Genomic DNA, 24,382 nt, shown 5'->3' with positions numbered 1-24,382 from the left:
TTGGCCTGTCAGTTAGAACAAAAAATTTACAGTTCCGAACAACTGACAGGCCGATGTCGACCGGCGGACTGTGGGCCCCTTTAGCAGCAGGGACATTCCACATAACAAAAACAACAAACAAACGAAAACAAAATTATTTATTTAATAAATTAGCTTTAAAAAATTATCTAAAGGGATGGAGCCGCCCAGTAAGCATAAAAATGCCTGTGTCGGGAGACACAGCTCTTCCTTAACTATGTTTAAAAAACCGGTCAAGTGCGAGTCGCACTCGCGCACCGAGGGTTACATACTTTTTAGTATTTGTTGTTATAGCGGCAACAGAAATACATCATCTATTTTGTGAAAATTTCAACTCTAGCTATCACGGTTCATGAGATACAGCCTGGTGACAGACAGACGGACGGACAGACGGACAGCGGAGTCTTAGTAGTAGAGTCCCGTTTTTACCCTTTGGGTACGGAACCCTAAAAATAGAGACAATACTATGACTAATACAAGTAATTCTAATATTGTCTTCGGTTACCGCGATAGTTACTCATGAAATAAAACTATGAAAACGGATTATATCGCGTATATTGAATTTATAATACATCCCGACGTTTCGAACCCTTTACAGCGTTCGTGGTCAACGGGTGACTGAGGAAAAATTACAAAGTGCAAAAATACCCACATACTAAAATAATGAACAATCATAGACTATAAACTTTAAGGCTGGTTGTACATGCAAAATCGGTTCATATTCATAAGGCTAGTTAAACACTACAATTATTTTCAAGTAAAGATATATATATATACGCGATAAAAACTACGCTCCAACCCTACACCACGGACCCGAGAAGATTTAATTCCCTCCTAAATTGTAGGAGGGTATCCCAATATGGGACCGGCAACAAACTCGGCGGGACACATCTTATCAAAACATATTATATTCAGAATGTCCAACATCATCCAACACTAAGGTCTCACAGTCTATGTCTCGCTTGCTCCTTTATCAGATGGACTACAGGATCCCAAGCTAGTGGTAGAGAAAAGCCATCTTCCCTATTAAAGGTTGGATATTTCTTAATCTCAATGGCCTCGCGCAGCATTCTGGGTATGTAACGCTTCTCCTTGGCAAGAACCAAAGGCTTATCAAACTTGTTTGAGTGATTGGCTTTATCCATGACATGCTCACAGACTGCAGACCTAGGTCGACGGTGCTTGAGATCAGCTATGTGTTCCTTCACCCATATTTATTATTGTGTTCCTTGGATGTATTATAAATTCAATATACGCGATAAAGTCCGTTTTCATAGTTTTATTTCATAAGTAATTCTAAATTCAAGATGCTAACTATAAACTATAACTATGTAAATAAAGTAACCTAAACTAAACAAACATATAGATTAATCTAACAATTTAGAATTTATATTACATAAGAAAGTAAAAGAAACACAATTAAAAAGTTACATGTAGATGTATGAAATCAATCACTAAAATCAATTTTAATTTATTGGGTATCTATATTTTTGACATGTTACTAGGCTGTTACTGAACCGGTGAGCTCCATCTTAGGCCCTGTCTACACTTTCCATCAGGTGTGACTAGGGCCAATTACTTATATATATTTAAATTGGTTTGATACTGTGTATCCACTACTGCATGGATTCTTCCTTATTAGCAATAAAGATATTGAGTATTGAGTTGAGTATTGAAATAATACGCGCGTAAAGAGAGATCTTTAGAACACAACATTAACAACAAAAAACAGAAAGGTCATAAAGGTCTACTTGGTACGTAACGCGTATAAGGCGTATAAATTGCATAAATCTGTATTTATACCGTTGAATTTAAAGCTAACTTATCATCATATTTAGGTATCATGCGGATTATTGGAGTGCCCCAGCAAAAGTAGCTAAACGAATAAGCTACGCAATTTTATTAAAATAAACACTTAATTCCAGGGCTCATGATAATTCATCTTAGTTTTGCATTTGCGGAGTCTTTTCACTTATGTCAATGAAAATACGGTAGGTTTCTAAAAATGGGCACATGGGAAATTTGAAAATACATAGATAAGATAAGTGCGCGCATGGAAATCTCCGGAGGCTGTGGAACGATGGATGTGGGATGGATCAGATCTCGTATAGTGCGGTATTTGCTTATTTATGATGCAGGAAACAGTGGCGGAAATGTTTATCTAAACTAAATACAACATAATGCACTACATTCTAGATCAAGCCCGGCTTATTTTATTTTTGTATACTTATGTGGAGGATCAGCTTACACAGATTGACCTAGGTCCAAACTAAGCAAAGCTTGCACTAAAGGGGCCCACTGATTATCCCACCCAGTGATAAGGTACAAAATGTTACACTTTCTGTTTAAAGATCCTTGATATAATGCATAACATTTACTGTCCGCGCGCCAATTCCGCGCATTCGGAGGTCGAGGAAGTGGGAGGGTGTGCGCCGCGCCCGTACGTACAAAATGACACTATACTCTGTCATGACGCCCAACATTCCTAAAATTCCTCAGCCGTGCACGGAATTCGCGCGCGGACAGTACTTAAGGTCGGCGACAATAATATCTTCTGTATAATCAATAAAAAGGCCTCGATACTAATAAAATAAACCGAACACAATGGAAAATTCACACATGTTGCGTAAATAAAACGAGCGCTCCACGATTCAGGTCACAGATCACTTATTCATAGACTGTGCTAAGGCTGCTACGGCATGCTTCTGGCCGAATTCAGATCAATATGGGTGTCAAGTTCACAATCAAATAAGCTATCTGTTTATACGTAGGACAAATTGAAGCTCATGATTTGATTTTAAAGTTACGTTGTAGGTTTGTTCGGGTCTCGTGCAATATCATCATAAATATCCCTATAAATATTCTCAATGAATTGCCAATCAAAACTCACTAATTACTATCACAAATTCACAGCCATAATAAACCGTATACAAATAATTATTTTTTGCTGTTAGCATAGAGTAACGTATACTAGAGCGTTACTATCATAGTAAATTTTGTAACCCCAGTAAATTCACTGCCATCTGTCGACACACTTTAAAACAAAAAATAAATATTTATAAAAATATTTAAATATGGATAAATGATTTTTTTATTTGCATTAATTATTTTTATATGATTTTGACCCATGTTCTTTCACTGGTACGCGTTAAAATTATAAATAACAAACGAAACAGTCAACGCCCTCTATACGAGTGTAGGCCAAAACTAGTGGCGCCATCTGATCGAGAATCAAATTTTCGTGATTTTCGAGGCACGTGTTTTCCTTAGACTGTATCCATCTATTACGGAGTTATATCTATATTTGCTGTTAGTGAGTTTTGATGACGAAATGCAGGATTACTACTTAAATCATAAAACTTTTTCATGAGGTAGAAAGTTAACATTAATTACCTAACATTTAAGGGTATCTACACCACCACCACCAGTTTGATACTAACATATACGCGAGCGTGTGCGTAATTTACGTTCTATGCATCTCGCGAGATCATTACACGCATAGTAGTGCGAGCGAGATGTATAGAAAGTAAGTTACGCAGACGTTAACGAATATGTGAGTTCGACACTGCTATGGCTTTTAACACAGACATATGAGGAAACAGAAGAATTGCTCATTTGACTAACCTATTGAACATAAAATACACACAGCCGTACAAAAAATTTTCACACCCACTCTCACACACACACACACACACACACACACACACACACACACACACACACACACACACACACACACACACACACACACACACACACACACACACACACACACACACACACACACACACACACACACACACACACACACACCACACACGAGGGATTTTACATCTGTTTATTTTTCTAATTATATGCACATACCTTTTGCATGTCTTGTATAAAGCTTCTCAGCATTTTTATTGTAACATTTGTAACTGTAAGTAAATCTTAATGTAATATTTACCTTGCATAAATACCTACTCATAAATGTAGCACGCACTATTGTTAATATTCTCCAGATAAGGAAGGGCGGTACCTCCTGGCACAGGCTTTTAAAGCTTAAAAGGAGGTTCCAACCACTAATTTTTAAGATGATGAGATTTGTTAAAGAAAATAAACATTTTTGATTTTGATTTTGATTTTATGGCTGTATCTTGGTAGTTTAAAATTTGTTTACTTACACTAAAGGTGAGCTGAGCGCTAGTTTTGGTGAAAATGCCGTATGTATCGGAGGTAATCTATGACTCGGACCATTGTGGTGAATATTATGAATAAAAAGTAAATATTTTACCGCAAGCCATACAGCCGCCGTGATCCTGGAATTTATGTTGTTATGAAATAGAAATCTACTTAACCAGAGAATGATATGTGTATTTATACATGTGAAAATACTCGTAATTCTGTCTCATACCTTTTTTTAGTTTTATTTTTAGGTTTTGGTGAAACTGGGAATGTTGATAACTAACTAGTTTATATCTTAGGGATGGATATTTATCCTACTTTCTTAGGGGTTTTCTACAAAAATGTTTTCTTTGTCGGGAACATCACGCGTATGGCAGCTACGTTAATTTTTTTTTTTACTAGCCTAATTTAGTGTCCCACTGCTGGGCAAAGGCCTCCCCTCGTTTCCTCCACTCGACCCTGTTGTTTGTAGTGTCCCGCCAATCCGGATAAAATGCGTCCAAGTCGTCCCGCCATCTCCTTTTCGGCCTGCCTGCACCCCGGCCAGCACCATCTATCTATGGTGTTCCGTGGGTCCCACTCGGTAACCATTTTGGCCCACCTTTCAGGGTGCATGCGGCAGACATGCCCAGCCCAGTCTCACTTAAGCTTAGCGGTCTGGACACCTACATCTACAACTCGAGTTCTGGAGCGCAGTTCCGTGTTTCTGATTCTATCAGTTCTGCGAACACCTAGTATACTGCGCTCCATCGCTCGCTGGCAAACCTTGAGTTTGGACTTTAACGCCTCAGTTAATGACCATGTTTGAGCACCGTAGGTTAGGATAGGCAGGATACACATGTCGATGAGTTTGCGCTTGAGACACAGGGGAAGGTCGCCCTTCAATAGCGCCTTCATGGACCAGAAGCTCTTCCTACCTTAATAAAATATTTATATATACCGATGAATTTAAAATTAGGAAAAATATTTTGTGCAACGGTCATCGGTACATATTAGGTGAATTGGGTCTTAAAAAATATTGTGTGCAACGGTCATCGGTACATATTAGGTCTTAAAATTCTCGGGCCTGTTTTTACAATACTTCGTTTCGTTTTTTAATTTCGGCCCTTGAGTTTTAAGAACCCTTATTAGGTATGTACCTTTTGCACTAAATACCTACTATTATTTCAACTTGATTTTGTAAATTACGACTATTGCGGGAAAGTATAAAAAATTACACATACCTGGGGCCCGTTTATCAAAAGCTTGTAGCTTGTAATACAAGTGGAAGTCCCTTTCTAACAAAAGCTGTCAAAAAGGGACTTCCACTTGTATTGCAAGCCACAAGCTTTTGATAAACGGGCCCCTGATCTTTCGCAAAACCGCGGGCAATTTTAATAGAAAAAAACAATGAAATACTAAACATTCAGACCTTGGTAAAGTAGGTAATAAACTATGTTATAAATATAACTGTTAATTAGAAAAACCCAAACTGGTTGTTTTGGTAATTGGTCAGGATTGATGGCGTCTACACACGTTAGTAAAAGGTCAACTAGATACCATCTAACAATCATTAAAAATGTTGACTATCGGACCTTAATCTAAAGTAAACCGAACACAATAGGTATATAGTACATGCATAACTCAAGCAGTAACATAACTGATTTGTATCGTGTCCAAACGGAATCTTGCACGGAGAAAAGAGTACTTACAGAAGAAAATGCAAGAGAATTTGCTGACGTGTGAACAATTGAAAATGGAATGTGAGAACGAAGATACATTGCAACGGTTATGTATCATAATTTCTTAAATTAAATATACTAAGTACGAAATTCCTAAAGACAGAACATTGAAAATCAAAATGTCTAATATACGAAATATCTAAAGATGCATATCCTAATAAGTACACTTTTAATGGAACGATCTCATTTTCGAAAATCGATATTCCTTTGTACAAAATTCCTAATGACAATATTTCGAAAGTCAATGTGTCTACGTATAAGTGCTCAAAATAGCTAGGTATAAAAAGCCTAATGATATGGAGTTGACTTACTGCTCAACACATTCTGTGCCGGTAATGAAATGACGTGGCTGAGTTATAGCAGCAACGCGTGCTTAACCCAGCCGGTTACAAGGTTAGTTGCATGCTAACTACTAGTTAGCTGCTGTCAGCGGGTAATCTGTCTTACAGATAATCCGTTAAGGCTGCGATTCCACCAGTGATGTGCGAGGATGCGTAGCGAGGGATGTTTATCATGAACCAATATAATATAATCCATAAAAATAAATAAGTTACTTTGTTCTGTTTTAGAATATATTTTATGCTATTCGTGCACTCTGTAAATAATGTATATAATGTTTGTTTGTATTTCTCTATGTAAGTGAATTGTAATATATTCTTTTGGAGAATTTATTAAACCATAAACCATAACAGCTGCGCTGAGCGAGGATAGGTAAATAAATGAAGTGATTCAATTGGTTCTGGTTCTTAAAAAACACATCCCTCGATATGCATCCGCGCAATATCTCTGGTGGAAACGCTAATAAAGAACAATCAGAGATATCTCTAGTGATGTCACATTTACTAATAAAATTAAAAAAACTTTACTAGAGGTAGCGTGCTACACTATCGACGAATTTTTCGACAGGGTGTCATCGATCCACACACGATGTAAAAGTCTAATTTCGCTGTTTTCATGCGACATTATTTTCATTGTGAATCTTTATTTTTAATTTATTCATTATTATATGAATTACTATACACTATTTAAAATTACGTGACCAAATTTAGAATTATTTGAATTTATAATTACGACTGACATGATATATTATTGTATTTCCGTTTTCGCTTTAAGATATATGTATGCTATGATTTGTTTTTAAGTTTAAACGATGATTACTTTTGTAATTTTATTTTATGTACTCTGGACGTGTAATTTACTTTATCAAAAAAAAAAATATATATATATATATATATCTTTTGTTTAACAGATCGGGGGTTTAGGCCCAAAAAATCACCTCATAAAATTCGTAATATGCCTACGCACGGTATTAACACAGCAACACTCTTAACTGACTATTGATGAACCTTATGTATTTGCAAAATAAAAACTGGCTGTGATATGTGGCGGTTTTATATGTCTCGAAGGAGGAAACAAGCTTACGATCAACTGGTAGAAGAATTTACACTTTTCAACCAATTTGATCGTAAGCTTGTTGTTTGAGATCCTTGTTTAGATACAATTTCTTGTCCTTGAGCTTCCATAAACATGGTAAAAACCTATAAAGATCTAAATTTGCCCAAAACACTGTGTTGTAAACGCCACACATTGACGGATGTGCCCGCCGGACACATCTGACGGATAAATCCGTACGTGTATGGCTAGCATAGAGTAACTTATACTAGAGCGGTACTGTCATAGTAAATTTTGTAACCCCAGTAAATTCACTGCCACCTGTCGACACACTTTAAAACTAAAAATGAAGATTTATAAAAATACGATAAAATGTATTTAAATATAGATAAATGATTTTTTTTATTTGCATTAATTATTTTTATGATTTTGACCCATGTTCTTTCACTGATATGCGTTAAAATTGTTAAATAACAAACGAAACCGTCAACGCCATCTATACGACAGTAGGCCAAAACTAGTAGCGCCCTCTGAACAAGAATCCAATTTTCTTGATTTTCGAGGCACGTTTTTTCCTTAGACTGTATCCATCTATTACGGAGTTATATCTATCTTTGATGGCTAGCTATATGTAGACACGTCACGTGATCCGTCACCGTCCCGTGCCGTGCCGTGCCGTGTGCCGGCGATTACGGCCTCTCGCAAATAGGTCAACAACTCAATTAGTATCACGAATTCCGGAACAGACTAAAACAGAGTAGCCACTACTCGTCAAAACGCCACATCATAATACGATTCATCATCATCATACCCCGGGGTTGTGGGTGCGGGAATGTTTTACAATGGCCGAAAAATAGGGTAAAATTTTTAATCCCCTTATTCATAAAACTTAGCAAATCTCTGTTTTTGTCCCTTTCTTACAAACACAAATGTCAAAATGACGGATAAGGACAAGCGATTATGAGTGGATTGTTTTTATTTTTTTATTGTTATTAACTGATGTTACAGTTAACATGCGTTTATGTATAAACACAGAAACTATTTTAACATTTCTAAGCGCATTTGGAGCTTATTACGAATATGTACATATTTTATAAGATTATATTTTATTATGCATTCATATTCATATTCCTTTATTGTTAAAATTACAAATTTTACATGTCATAAATATAAATAAGTAAGTATAATTATGTCAGTTTAATCACAATTCATTTAAAACTTGTATGAAACATGTATGTATGTACTACATATATTATGTTATTTTGTTAGTGTGGGTCAGTACTTAGATGCTAAATCTGACCCACTTCCCGACTTCCGATTCAGCTGAATTCTTGCATACATATGTAAATCGGATGACAATGCAATATTATGATGACATGGAGCTGATCTGATGATGGAGACAGGTTATGGCCATAGGAATTCTGTGATAAAACAACGCAAACGAATTGTGTTTGGGGTCAGAATTGTCTCGAGTATTAGTTCCCTTTGGAAAGAAAAGTACAGTCAGCGATAAAAGCTTGTATAAAAAATTAAATTTTTGCCAAAAACTTATAAATAAAATTAAATATACGAAATCATATCCCAAACCCTAAACTTTCGGTTTGGTACAATATTACAGGGAAACTCTTGCAACTAATTTAAGGTGATAAATCATATCATATCTTTTCTGTAGAGCGGTGATGGAAAGAAAGTATGTAAAACGTCTTATCGCATGCAATACAAATTAATAAATGAAAGTACGCCACTAAATAAAATGGCAATTTTTACACACATAATGTATTCTCATATTATTTCTGCTACTTAATATGAATTTACTATTTTTAGCACGATTTTCTTTCATCTCACTGATCTACAAATTTCAGAGACATGTTACGGTAAACGAATATTAACGAAGCTGAGCTAAATTACTAAATTAGTAGATCCAATTTGTTTGTTTACTAAGTCAACCATACGAGTAATCCGTGTATCTTTCATCGCAGTTTGCTATTAATATCGGCTAATTATATCTTGATGATGTTTACACTATGATATTGACAGATCTGATGTTAAACGAGGTGTTTATAATTACGCTTCACGCGATTGTGTAGTCACTAAGCAGGCGAGCTGTTTGAAATGATCTCCGCTCGCTCTTGTTCTGACAATAGTGAAGGTGTGCTTAGTTCATTATACGGGCCAATTAGTTATTCAATCTGTTTACGATATGATACTGATCTGTTAGTGTCAAACGTGACGTTATTGGTTGAAGAAATGTCACTTATGACACTGACAGATCAGTGCCATATCGAATAACTAAAACTCGAATTGGCCTGTTAGACATTCACCTGCGTTGTGAGGTAATTCTGATGCTGAGTGTTAAAAAGCAACCACGATTTTAGTAATCTACGAGTAATGTAGGTAAGTCGTCAATTCGGCAGAAAATTTTAGTCTTTTCTTTATCAACTATCGTCATGACTAAGTGTTTTACCAGCATTAATTTTAAAAACATATCACAAAAATCGAAGATCATTTATTTTTAGGCAAAAAAGGCCAATAAAAATAATCTTACAAACTAACCAACACGACACAACAGTCTTTTACTGCGCCACGCGCCACCTGTTCTGGTATAGACTTGAAATCACTGTAAATCAAAACTATTAATAACATTTTTTTAAGAAGTTATCATGTACAAAAATATTTGCCAGATGGTGTTTAAATCATTATGTTTATTACTTTTATTCGACTAAAAGCAAACTTATTCATAATAAATTCCTCTGACATATCTATGTTTTTTATTCCGTATATATCAGCGTTTGTCCACCGTAAGAGCAATCGCTGTTTACATCTACGTATCAATGGAATGTGAAGTGGGCTCAGGCCGTTGTCCATTACGTCCCTGTTGGGCGTGAGCGATTAAGCCCACTGCCCAGTCTGTCCAGTGTCCACTTGGCCCCCTGCCCACTTAGTCCACTGCGGATCAAGGACAAAAGAAAATTTTCGGGTATTATTTAACAAAAATACAAATTTAAGTGTCTATATGTCTAGGGATAAAAAATAACACAACTTGGAGATTCATTCGACACGACTACTTCTTTAAAACTATCCTGGAGGGGCGGATAGGAAGGAAGCGGGGTAGAGGAAAACCCAGACGCAGCTTTTTAGATCAAGTGAAAGAAAAAGTAGGGGTCGTGTCGTATCAAAAAGTCAAAGAGCTGGCGCGGGATAGGGAAAGCTGGAAGATACTCCACCGACAAGAGAATAACTCGTAAGTTAATGATGATGATGGAGATATAGAAGATATATTATTACTTAAAGAGAACCATTGAAGTATAATATGATACTTAATGACAATGAACGGAACATTAATGAATAAGTGACTCGCGTTACTTTTTCCTAAAACCCTAAACTATTATGTTCTAGGTGACCTGTATAGTCTGCCAACTTGTATTCTGCTGCGCCGACTGCCGCCGGCGACACGAGCGAACCGCCCACGATCTCCCCTACGACTGTCCCATCTGCCGCGAAAATCCCTTCCTCTGCCAACCGGACCAACTTTGTCCGGCTTTCCTCATCCACTTAGAGGAGCATCTACCTCTGCATTGCTCTAAGTGCGAAAAAGTGTTCACAACCATGGATGAGCTGATTGATATAGACAAATGCACAAGCCTTTCAGAACTGGTTGACAACAGGTAATTTATATACCTACTTAATAAATAGGTCCGGGTTCAGATTAAAAAAAACCCGGCCAAGTGCGAGTCGGACTCGCGCACCGAGGGTTCCGTACTTTTTTAGTATTTGTTGTTATAGCGGCAAAAGAAATACATCAAATGTGAAAATTTGAACTGTCTAGCTATCACGGTTCATACAGCCTGGTGACAGACAGACAGATGGACAGACGGACAGACGGACAGCGGAGTCTTAGTAATAGGGTCCTGTTTTTACCCTTTGGGCACGGAACCCTAAAAAAACTTTTATTTATTTTTAGATTTAGTTTTTAAGTTTTATACTTGTAAGTAACATATATATAGAACTCTATTATAAACTGAAATAGATATCATACACTAAAGAAAAAGTGACCAAGTCTATCGGTGGCCGAGGTAGGAATCGAACCCGCGTCTTCAGCTTACGCGGCTAACGTCCTTACCACTAGACCACTCGGCCACGGCGCGGCGATACCCGTCCCAAATTCTCTGGTGTATGCTATCTTTTGAAAGGATAGGCGCCTTTGACCAACTCTGAGGGCGAGCAGTGTTTGCTTGCACCTCCTATGTCTGCTATATGTCTCTGTATGATATTTATTTCAGTTTATATATATATATAGTAGTGTGACTACTTAAAAAAAACATAAAATAATTTGATTTGTTCCCTTTATTATTATTATTATTTAGCTTTATCCCACATTAGTGGTCCCCAAGGGTATAAGCCTCCTCCATCTGTCTCCACCTCTCTTTGTCGGTGGCAACATCCATCCATTTTTTTCCCGCAGCCTGTACAATGTCATCTGCCCATCTTTTTCTTTGCCTTCCCGCTCTTCTCTTTCCAGCTGGGCCTGGCCATTTTGTTACAAGATTTGTCCACCTTTGATCCTGATATCTTGCTACATGACCTGCCCACCTCCACTTTTGTTTCAGACTAAACTGCAGGGCATCTGTTATCTTTGTTCTCTTGCGGATGTCTATATTTCTTGTTCCCTTAGTTGGATAAACTCAATTAGTTATTCTTATATAATATATCCCATTTATTTAAGATTTTGTAACAGTAACAACATTTTTATTTATAGTAAATCGAGTTTGAATGTAGCAGATGAGCGCTTCGATTCGCTCTATGAGAGGATAATTGAAGATAAGAGTGAAGAAGTGGAGAAGAATAATAAGACAGCTGTTATTACTCCTATAGTTAGGAGGAAGTTTTTAGTTGATTATGAACCCAGTGATACGGAGCCGGAAGATGGAGACGCAAGTCCAAAGGTAAATACTGAATGCTTTATTATTTAGTCATTTCTGGAATATAAATTTGCCTAGCTTATGTGGCAGTAGCTCATGACATTTTCTAGCATAATGCTGTTACTAATATGGCAGAGATGAGTGGTCATTATCCACTCCTTTCTACATTGATCAGACTATAACTAGAATTGTTTGAAACTTGAAGGTATCATTAATATTATCATAATTTTTTTTTATTTTTTGAATATATATATATTTATTTACATACAAGATATATACAGTGGTACTACGTAAACGAAATTAATAACTAGCTTAAATCTAAAATAGGCCCTTGATGCATTGTACCAAGGATGCTGGCGGCATTTCCCCGCTGTATCGCAATGCTGATACGTTGTGCGAGGAAGCCGCCAGCTCTTCGGTCACCAGTTACGTCAACCAGACGCTTCGCGATTTTTGCAAACAACTATCATAATTAAATTAACTTGAATACAGTCAGTACCTACGAGCGAAGTATCGGAGAACCTGTCTCCATCATTGATGACCGACATTGATGCGTACTATACACATACAGTACTAGATCTATTTAATAATCCTTTTTATTATTTTATTATATTTTAGACAGTATTTATTTTTTAAATATTGACATCATTTACATTGTTTTCTTGTGTTCTTGTATTGACATTGTTTTTTTTTTACTATTGTGACCTTTTAGCGTTTTTAATTTATTTCTATTTGCATTGTTTTGTTAATATTAATTGTAACTTCATTTATACTGATGTTCAATTCTAATTCTTATTATTATTATTACAAAAAAAAGGCGATCATTATACGACAAGTAGTAAAAGCTGTAAGGTCCGTATATTTTACCTGTGTGAAAATTGTATACATGTGATAAATAAACTAAACTAAACTAAACATCTTCAAGCACTAAGACTTGTTTGTGTGCAATTTATCGACCACATACGAGCCAATAGAATTTAAACTTAAGCATTCCGATTTAAGGTTTAAATTAGATTACACTTTCGGGAAATGTGACTTTTCTTCAAATTAATCATCTAAGCTTTGGAATATATTAGTTTTTTTGTGAAAACCTTGTAGATTGTAAATTGCATCTCGAAAATCAAGACTTTAGTTAATACCTGTCTCAATACAGTTAATATTTGAATATTGGAAGGTATCATTCACCGGAATGGTGGCGTCCAAGACGCCCCGCCTGAAACGCAGCGCCACTCCCCACGTGAAGAAACTTTTGTTAGCTCGGCAGCAAGCGATAGACGAAGATGGCCGCGGGTCACCGGACCTTGACACTGGGACTAGTAAGTGTAACATTCAAAATAAATTAAAACTAATTACTAAATTACTTCATAAAATGTGACCTGTTTTCGTTGTTTTTGAGTGCTTAATGGGTCATTACTGAGACAAAACATTACACTCTATTTTATATACATGTAAGTATTGGAATTGTAAAATAACAGGTGTAAAAATCTTACCAAAGAGACCGAAACATTTGTCCTTTGAAATATTAGAATCAGTAATAGAAACATTTCCCAATTCGCTTTGAGGAGTAATATTGACGTTTCAGTAAAATTTCACTAAATTTTGAAACATAAAGCAGTTGAGGATGTTTAGTATTAGGGATTGCAAATCCGGCCCCCTTAGGGACATCCGGATTTTCGGATAATGGCTCGGCCGAAATCCGAACTTCGGATAAAATCCGGATTTTGTAGTTTTTTTTAACTACTATGAAAAAAAGAAGTAAACGACCATATTAGAGATAATCAGTCTTTTTAATCACAATTTATTTTATTTATTAAGTACAGCCACATCGTTTGTATTACATACAGCTGTGTGCAATTTGCAATATATAACTTTAGATTAATTATATTGGATCTCTGTTTATAATTCTTCTGCACTACTTGACATTGTTTCAAAATTTAACTGTAACCTTTCATCATCACATCACATCACATCACATCACGTCAGCCGATAGACGTCCACTGCTGGACATAGGCCTCCCCCAAGGCTCGCCAATCCGACCGATCCTGTACCCTTTACCCTGTACTGTAACCTTTACTTAAATAATATTGGAAGTATTAAAAAAAATATCATGAAAATCGTCTTTTTTACTATTCTTATAAAAACGTAACAACCTAGAAAAAAGTACAATTTTGTACTATAATTGTAATTTAGTATCTTGCCTAATAATTCCAATCAAAGCTACATCTAAACTCATGTCATCCAGAATGAAATATTTTTTTCTATAAGACGATTGACGATATTTAAGTATTCATAAATATGTGTATTATTTATATATATCGTTTTCTAAGAACCCACTGTACCCACAACACAAGCCTTATTGAACTTACTGTAGGACTTAATCAATTTGTGTAATAATGTCCTATAATATTTATTTATTTATTATTATTTATTTAACTGGTTTAACTAGGAAAAATATGGTTAGGGGCGTTGCGTTATCAGTCTAATTATTTCTATGTCGATGAATAACCGTAAGAAACAGGTGCGTTCAATCGCACTATTTATCTTAAACAATTAAAACTTGTTAAAATATGCAACAGTTGCATTTTCAATACTTTGACAACAAAATCCGAAAATTCGGATTTCGGTTGGAAAATCCGGATTTAGAAACGGATCGCAAAATCGGCGAAAAATCCGTATTTTCGAACTTAGGATAATCCGGATTGCAATCCCTATTCAGTATGGTTAACCATTCCTTATGTGTTCTCCTGTTACACAATTACACAACGGCCATAATAACCATTTAAAAAATTGTTTGAATTCATTTGTTGCATAAAAATACTGTAAACAATTGAATGAGTTTTTCAATGGCAGTTATGGCAGTTATTTGTAGTGGGACAGAATTGCAATAACTTTAACTGCGTTTGTATGAGCCGAGTTTTCCACCCTGATCTGCTTTCAGTCGAAGCAGAGATGACAACACCAAATTCCCGTCCACAATCCCTCGCTGCCGCTGCATTAGCCGTGACCACGAGCACCCCAACTCATTCTGTACCTGGAGGATGGGACATGTTTTCCACACAGACTGATTCGCCGCTATCAGAGATCGAGCAGGCTGACAGTCCACAGCCTGATAACAGGGTAAGATGTTCGTGACACCAACTTTTCCGTCACAATCCGTGATATTCATCACTTGATGAGCGCTGTTCTCCACACAGACAGGCAGGACATGGAGACTGTGCGTCTCAAAAATGTCCTCTTATTGCAACAAATTGTATATTTTAGTCGCACACCATAACTTTGTCTTAAAGAGAACTTAGTCTCATAAACATAATTCTTTTATAATGAATGAAACGCGCTCCTTGCATTTTAACGGTACGAGGGCAGAGATAAATAACATCTCAGATTGCACCGCCGCTTTTACCTCCGGCTCGCTGCAAATGCCAGTGTTTTACAATCTAGGTAATTTACAGTGACAACCTAATTTGCACATTGGTTTGTATAACAAAGCGTCTCGCGCGTTCACTGCTACATAATTAAGACAAGTCACATTTGGTAACTGTATAAAGGTTACATTCCGGTTGAGAAAGCATTGCTGTGCTGCGTTGCAGGATGCTGCATGCAGCAGGAAACGGAATATGTCAATGAGAAGAATTGGAATGTTGACAAGTTTAGTCACGCTTGTAGCTTGTATACGACAAGTCACGCTTCGAGGCTTCTTCGCGTTCGTGCCCCAACTGCATGCAATTTGCGAATTAGAACACAATGACCTGTTAAATTAGAGAGGCCTTCGCTTATCAAGTGTTTTCATAATTGTATTTAGCTGAAAGCACGGTAAAGATTTGGTAACTAAAACAATGGTTTACTAAAATAATTTAAGAGAAAACGAAATCTTATCTGTAATTGTAAAAAGAAAAATACAAGTAAAATAGGTCGCTGAAAAAAGGTATACCGACGAGGTAGGTTTTTCCTATTAAAAATCGTTCTCCGTGTCATAAAAACAAAACTAGAGATACCTCATTCAATCAAAATCTGTTCTATTTGAAATTACGGCGGAACACCCAAAGACAAATATAATATTAGATACCTACTGCTATAAATATACTTGATCTTTTTAGTTTCGGTAAAGGGGCCCACTCACTATCAGTCCGCCGGACGATATCGGCCTGTCAGTTAGAACAAAAATTTGACAGTTCCGAACAACTAACAGGCCGATATCGTCCGGCGAACTGATAGTCAGTGGGCCCCTTACGATGCACTAACGCAATGACAAATATCACAATCTCCACGATTCCATAAATCTATCCAAGCTTAGCGAACAATCGTGAATCAATATCAAATCTGTAATTCATCCTTTCCGTCAGAAAAGTGGACAATTGTGTAAAAGTTGCTTCCAATCAGATTGGATTGGAATCGCGTTTCGCGCGCGGACGCTTGACAATGGCTGTGGGACAATGACGCTCATCGTAACGCGATTTGTTTACTTAATTAAATAGGAAGGTGCATTGGAGTAACTTCGATTGCGGGGTAATTTTGAAAATGGCCAAATTAGTATCTAATGAAACTATAAGCACTTTAGCAACACTCGCTACTGCAATCTTACCATCTGCATCTTGCTTACTGTTGCTACAGCAGAAAGTGCTTCTAGTTTTTTTTAATACCACATTGGTGGCAAACGAGCATATGGCCCGCCTGATGGTAAGCAGTCACCGTAGCTTATGGACGCCTGCAACTCCAGAGGTGTTACATGCGCGTTTAGCACCTATTTACTTTCATTATCTCGCACTTTGAAGACGTAGGTGTTAATTTAACATTTGACATGAGAATTACACTAACTAACATTGAAAACGGCTCACTTTAACAATAATTCCCGTAAAAAGTGATCCTGTTTTGATTGCTCCCAAGTGTACTTGTAATTAAAATTGCTACGTTTGCGGGAAATCAGAATAAATTTGCATAATTATATTATACTAAATAAAAGTGTTCCGCCTACGTAACACTATGCTTTACTTACTTAGGCCCACAATTTAACAGATGTATGTCAATAATCATCAAAATAATTACACCCACACGTAGGCAGCTTAATCTCCGAACATAAATATTTATTGTACTTTTACGACATTCGTAATCTAACTTGAGTTTAGGTATTAACCATAATATTCCTACTCACAGTACCGGCCAATAATATATCACCTTTGAGTGTTTTTGTATGAGCTTGAGTAAACAACATAAGGTTAGTTTAGTTTGTAGATTGCATATTTTACTAGTCATTATATACAAGTATATGATGAATATTGCAATGAAATACTATGAATTACAATAGGATACTCAGCATATTACTAAAAAACCTCTAGTAAGAAAATGAAGTTAACAATACATTAAAAAAAAAACCTTTATGAAAAACCCATTACATGAGACCAATTTTTCTCATCGCCAGTACAAAGGAATACTACTAGACTACCTATAACAGTAAGGTGGAAGTCACTCACAAATATATAAAAAAAGTTATACCGTAAAAGCATGGTGATATATTGTTGGCCGGTACTGTATATGTTTTTTCCCCTCACCAGCTCGGAAAGCCATCTTTTATCCTTTAAAACAAGCGGAGAAAAACGCATTTTATCCACTAGTGGGGAAAGTAATTTGACCTTGGATGGAGCGTGTTTAAGTAGCTTGACAGATAACAATACGTAAAACGCTCATAATAATGGTTCGTTCGATATTAATTATCATTCAATAAATGGTTTGAGAATCTAATAAAAAATACCAGATTTAGCTTTATTTAATGATTTTAAGTCATAAACCTTAAAATTCCATAATAAACGTTTGTTTTTTTAATAATTGTGTTAAATATAATTCTGAACACACAAGTTAAGTCGATGCAATTTCAAAACGCATCATTGACATTTCATACGTCAGAAATGTCAACATTGTCAACCAAAATTTTACCTACTTAAAAACTTCTCACGTAAAAGTACAGAATTTCCAATTTTTTGTTATAATATCGTAAAAAAATTAGTGATTCCAGTTGATGAAGATGATTCAATAAGATGACCTAACGCCTGTGGATGTTGCACTTTCCTCGCTATAGTGAGGGGAAAAGTTTTGTGTTACACACGGGTGCAAATGTATTTTACTTCTCGTGTGTTAAAACACTCGCTACGCTCAGGATTCTATTTTAGAACCACTCGCTTCGCTCGTAGTTCAACTATAGAATCCTTTCGCTTGCTCGTGTTTCAATGTCAACACTCGCGGGTAAAATACAACTTTGCACCCTTGTATAACAAATAACTATTATCAAACATACATTAGGCAAAAGGAAACTTGTTTTATAAATGTGACAAAATCGATAAGCTCTTAAGACAATAATTATGAGCCTATTTTCGTGTGATTAATCATTCCACGTAAGATATCGATGCGACCATTTAGCATGAATTATCGCCTGAAAACGACCACGAACTAACCTCTACTTTGACCTTGGCCATAATATTGCCATTATATTCACTTTTACGAGTTGCGTTGTAATTCTCTGTTTGACCTCGAACGTACGACCCCGACTATAGTCTCGTGCCACTCAAAATACTTTAGGATGTACACTCAATTTTATTTTGATGTACTCATGTGATTTATCTAGTACTTAAAATTTCAAAATAAATGCAACTCAATTAAATCAACAAATTAGATTCAAACTTCCTTAGCTATAATTTTGCATGGGGGGCGGCGGCAGGAGGGGACTAACGTCCGAGTTCCTGCAGGAGTTCGTCTAAGCTAACTCTGCACCAAATTTGACAGTGTGGAAGTGCCATCATAAAAGTTAAGTCACCTAATGTCAAAGACATATGTAACTCCATATAAGATGAATAAAGTCTAAGGAAAAAACGGGCCTCGGAAATCAAGATAAATTCATTCTCGGATAGATGGCGCCACACCTATTCTCGGCTGGATGGCGTTAATGACACCGTTTGATATTTAACAATTTTATCATATCAGTGAAAGAACACGGGTCAAAATCATATAAAAATAAAAAATACATTTATATATTAATACATTTTAATTTTTAGTTTTAATCGTGTGTCGAGATGGCAGTAAATTTACTGTGACTACAAAATTTACTATGACAGTAACCCTCTATACTATCTATTCTTTTTGCCTAATGTAAATGTTTATTATGTCACTTTCACACTCTGACATTGCAAATGGTGCAAATTAGGCTTGGTGCGACTCTATTCAATCTCTGACATGTTAAAGGAAATTATCTCGAGTCGCTGCCAAAAGTATGTAATCGACTATCAATTCTTCTATAGTGAACAATATAACCAACGAACCAGGGCTCGGAACCGGTATTTTTTTAAAACCCCGAAATAGCCCAATATTTTGATTTTTTATGCTCATTACGTAGGACTGAATCATGTATTTAGAAAACAATTTTGCATTATTAAAACGTCCCATTAAAAATGAAATTATAAACAAAAGAACGAAAAAGAACTTAATAATACCGGTATTTTTGTATGGAGCAAATACCGGTTTTCGACCCCTGCAACGAACTCTTTGAGTACCGTAAAATGGGGTGAGTAGGAGCAAAACTGACATTCAAACCTCGATAACATTTTATTTTTACATATGCAAACTAAATGGTGTATATAATAAGTGTTCGGGACGTTTGTATTTTAGTTTTTTTTTATACTACGTCGGTGGCAAACAAGCATATTGCCCGCCTGATGTTAAGCAGTCTCCGTAGCCTATGTACGCCTGCAACTACAGAGGAGTTACATGCGCGTTGCCGACCCTAACACTCCTCTCCCTCGTTGAGCTCTGGCAACCTTACTCACCGGCAGGAACACAACACTATGAGTAGGGTCTAGTGTTATTTGGCTGCGGTTTTCTGTAAGGTGGAGGTACTTCCCCAGTTGGGCTCTGCTCTAGATCTGGAATGACATCTGCTGTCCTGTGCCCTACCACACAAAGCGAGATGTCATTCGCAGTGCCCATACCTCTCTTTTGGACATAGTTTAAGGACATACCCACTTTATTTTGGGTAGTTCCATTTCATAACTTTGACGATAAGCAGGAAAAACCACCTCACCCCGTAGTCCCTCGTAATTGGGGTAAGGTGGGTTTTCATATAAAGGTGATTTTGGAAGATTGTTGGATCGATTTTTTTTAATATGAGTATTACTATAGCTCCATTTTAAATTAGAATACATTATTTTTGTAGCAGAAACCCTAAAAACCCATCTCACCTCCCTTTCAAACCTTCTCTCCCCATTCATAACCCAACTCTCCCCGTGAAACCTACTTATCCCATTTTACGGTACCTAATTCAAAAATAACAACTTAAGTACTACTAGGGAAATAAATTTTTATTAATATCCTAAGACCGCCGGCGACACGTAATGTTCGCAAGTCCCAATTTTTGTGTAAGTAGGTAGAGGTAGTACCTCATTACATACCTAGTGCAGTAAAATAAGAAATGTCTTTGGTTACATGTGATCTGAGACTTTCTTTTTTACTGACCGAGTTGCATATACTATTTTTCTGCTCGACAGAGCCGGATAGCAGCAACTTAGTTTAGCTCAGTGGGCCGAAAATTGACGCTTTCCGGCCGGAGGATAGAAAAATATTTTTCACATCACCAAATCGAAAAAGGGGTTTTTCTTCCCTGCTAGGAGGGATCAAAGTGGCACTTTTCTTCCCTTCTAGGAGGGATCAAAGTAACACTTTTCTTTCTAGGACACTATTTTTGCCGTAAAAATGACATCATTTTGCTCCCTTGTAACACAATCTACTATTGGTGTTGTTATGCAAACATTTCTTTCAGTGTTAGTTTAATAACAGCTTAAATTTTAATCGTTATAGACAGAGGAACCTACAGAGCAGACAGAACCCGAACCAACTGAGCCAACCGGCGAGATCACCGAAAATACGGAGCAGTCTGACAGCAAGCCTAAACTGAAGAGCATCATCTCGAGCCGGCGCGTGGGCAGCGTGGACAGTGCAGAGCAGGATACTAGGACCAAACGGGTCAAGTTTGCCGATGATACTGTGTTCCAGCCTGAGCCGCGGCTTAAGAGAGGTTAGTACCAATAATGCCAATACAACCCACCAACCAACCAACCAACCCAACACCAACTCCAACCCAACTAACCCAACCCAACCAATCAACCGACCAACAACTCCAACTGAAGAAAACACAGAACACCGGAACAGTCTGGCAGCAAGCCTAAACTGAAGAGCATCATCTCTAGCCGGCGCGTGGGCAGCGTGGACAGTGCAGAGCAGGATACTAGGACCAAACGGGTCAAGTTTGCCGATGATACTGTGTTCCAGCCTGAGCCGCGGCTTAAGAGAGGTTAGTAACGACATTAATATCAACAGAACCAACTGAAGAAAACACAGAACATCGGGAACAGTCTGGCAGTAAGCCTAAACTCAACAGCTCTATATCGAGCCCGCGGGTGGGCAGCGCGGAGATTGCAGAGCGGGACCAAGTGAGTCAAGTTTGCTGATGATAATGTCTTCCAGCCCGAGCCACGGCTCAAAAGAGATTTGTACCGTAAATAAAATGATGCATCGCAAAGAGGGGAAAACGTGTCGATTTTTGTACTTTTGGTGGGAGATCGGGAACATTTTAATTGCATGCAAAGCACAGCAATGAAAAGCAATTATTTGTTTTAACCAATATGGATTTCCGCAAAGTAATGCCTGATTCTCTTAATTACTACTTAAGCTACCGACGCTTATCAATCGAATGTTAACCTCATTGCAACAATATAAGGTCTATTCTATTGAAATGATTTGTAGTGTTGCGGTTCCAATCAGCCATCTAAAGCATATGATTGCTTATGATTTCTTTCAATTTCTAAAAGCAGTAAATAATTTTCATGTCAAACATTTTTCCAGTGTTCCGCAAACCAAAACGCATGCTCACCCCCGGTCCAACGAAAGCCCGCTTCAACGTCAACCCCCGATTCCAAGCTCTCATCAATCGCTTCGAACAGAACGCCTTTAGCCCCCACACCTCCCAAACTTCGAACACCACGGATCGGACCCCTAACACCACTCGAACCCCGGACACCATGGCGCGCACACCGATCAACAACCGCCAAGAAACTGACAACGTGCCGAGGGCTATTGACTTTAAGGACAGTCCTCTTGAGCTGAAGAATAGTTTAGTGGACGATAATAGGGACGCGTCTTTCAAGTCTTGTGTGGCGACGCCTGGTGGGATTGATACAGCTATTACGGCGCTTTCTACTAACATTGCAGGTACTTTTACAATTATTTTGTCATTGCAAAATAAAATTAAACAAGTAAATGCTTATTTATAAATTAAACAAGTTCTCTAGTTGGAGAGTAAGCTTAGACAAAGATTAGCAGGCTAAAATATCTACATAATCTTTTATTTATTTATTTATTTAAATATGAAATAATAAATAATCTTCACTTATTGGATCATTATTATCGTCCATACTATTTTAAATGACGATTCGTAAAAGAAAAATGTTGTGTGCCAACAGCAACTATCGTAATTGGTGGACCTTACACCTTTGAAAAAAGGTTTGCGAATGGTCACAGTATGGACGATGATATGATCCAATAAGTGAAGATTATGTAGATATTTTAGCCTGCTTATCTTTTTTTTTAATGTGTTTATATAATACCCAAATCTTCTAGACTTCTACAATCTGCTAAGCTTATCATGGTAGCATTTTTGCTTTTAATCTATAATAGAGAAGCAATCTTCTACACAACTAAAACGATCACTCTTGAAAAGTACGATGTGAAGTTGGCTTCAACACAACAACGGTTGGTAACAACAACAACGTAATTATTAATGACTTCACAACTGTTTTTCTAGGATCTCTTCAAACCTGCATCTCCAACGTCCTAAAACATACAGAGGAAGAAACTGAAATTCAGTTTAAATTCACTATCACGAAGAAGAAAACCATGCAGCGACCGGTGGAAGTAGAAGGGACAGCGAGGGACCAGGAGAAGGAGAATCTTTGGGCCACTGTTGCCAAAGCAGTGAAGAACGCCTTTTGGGGGGAAGGCGGGGGGGAATTTGGTTTGTTACTGTTTGTATTATATCGGTGACTGGGTAGATATTATGTCATCAATGTCATCATTTTCATCAAAGAAGGTAGTAGGGGACGAGATAACAAGGGACCAAGAGGAGGAGAACTGTTGGGCTATTGTTGTCAAAGCAGGGAAGTACGCCTTTGGGAGGAAAGGCGGGGAATTTGGTTTATATACGACTTTTGTGTTGGTGGCTGGGTAGATAAATGTTTGATATAATAATTGTGATTATGGAGGCAGTAGGCGGAGTAACAACATATATTGGCCAAAACTAAGCCTGACAGTTTTGACGATGTTTTAGCCTAATTTCAATATTGTGGGCATTCTGCATCAATATTCTAATCTTAAACAAAGAAATAACAATTTAAATCTATATGTGTAGATTGTGTAGTCCCCAACCCGAATTGGGCCAGCGTAGGGAGCGAAGCCCTCTCGCGCACAACAGATGGCCTGTGGCCAGCAGCGGGACTTATAATAGGCTGAACTATTATTTGGATCAATACGGTTTCACTCACTATTATTTTTAGTCGCTTTTGGCGACATGTTTCGGATTCTTCGGGAATCCTTCCTTAACGAGCGACGAGGCGGGCGGCGCGGGCAGTGCACGACGTACAACCGCCGCGGACACTCATGTCTGAGGAAGGATTCCCGAAGAATCCGAACCATGTCTCCAAAAGCGACTAAAAATATGAGTGAAACCGTATTGATCTAAATATTTTGAAATATGTCTCACGATAGTTCAATTTTGAACTATTATTATTAAAACTAGTAAATAATTCTTTACCATTTTGGCCCGGAAGTCTGTAGCAAGCCGTCCAAGGTGGTTTTTTACACAGCCGGAAGCCGGCGTTCCGCCACCTCGACTTTTTAAAAATAATATATGTCTGCCACTTGAAGGGTTAAGCGATACATATAAAATATGCGATATGAGGATTTATTTATTACCATCCGTGGTGTGTTACAAAATTTTACGACTTCTAGCCCGGAAAGGAAACATTAAGAATTTTTTTATTGAATGTCATAAAATGAAATAAATGACAACCGTAGTAAATTAATTCGAATAAAATACAGTTACGACTTAATTATTACTATAACAGTTTGCATAAAATTTTA

General features: G+C 37.2%; 1 protein-coding gene across 1 annotated transcript in view; it reads left to right on the top strand.

Annotated features, from left to right (window-relative positions):
• Nucleotides 1–24,382, top strand: part of LOC134747966 (uncharacterized) — a 41,954-nt gene that overhangs the window by 2,518 nt on the left and 15,054 nt on the right. The window contains exons 2-9 of the mRNA XM_063682644.1: nucleotides 10,692–10,960; nucleotides 12,052–12,238; nucleotides 13,389–13,530; nucleotides 15,153–15,331; nucleotides 21,047–21,263; nucleotides 21,384–21,539; nucleotides 22,091–22,456; nucleotides 23,049–23,258. Of these exons, the coding sequence (XP_063538714.1) occupies nucleotides 10,692–10,960; nucleotides 12,052–12,238; nucleotides 13,389–13,530; nucleotides 15,153–15,331; nucleotides 21,047–21,263; nucleotides 21,384–21,539; nucleotides 22,091–22,456; nucleotides 23,049–23,258 (1,726 nt within the window). The remainder of the gene's footprint in view (nucleotides 1–10,691; nucleotides 10,961–12,051; nucleotides 12,239–13,388; nucleotides 13,531–15,152; nucleotides 15,332–21,046; nucleotides 21,264–21,383; nucleotides 21,540–22,090; nucleotides 22,457–23,048; nucleotides 23,259–24,382) is intronic.

The sequence above is a fragment of the Cydia strobilella genome, chromosome 15, assembly GCF_947568885.1.
Source record: "Cydia strobilella chromosome 15, ilCydStro3.1, whole genome shotgun sequence".
Lineage (NCBI taxonomy): Eukaryota > Metazoa > Arthropoda > Insecta > Lepidoptera > Tortricidae > Cydia > Cydia strobilella.
This window is presented reverse-complemented; position numbering and strand designations above follow the sequence as displayed.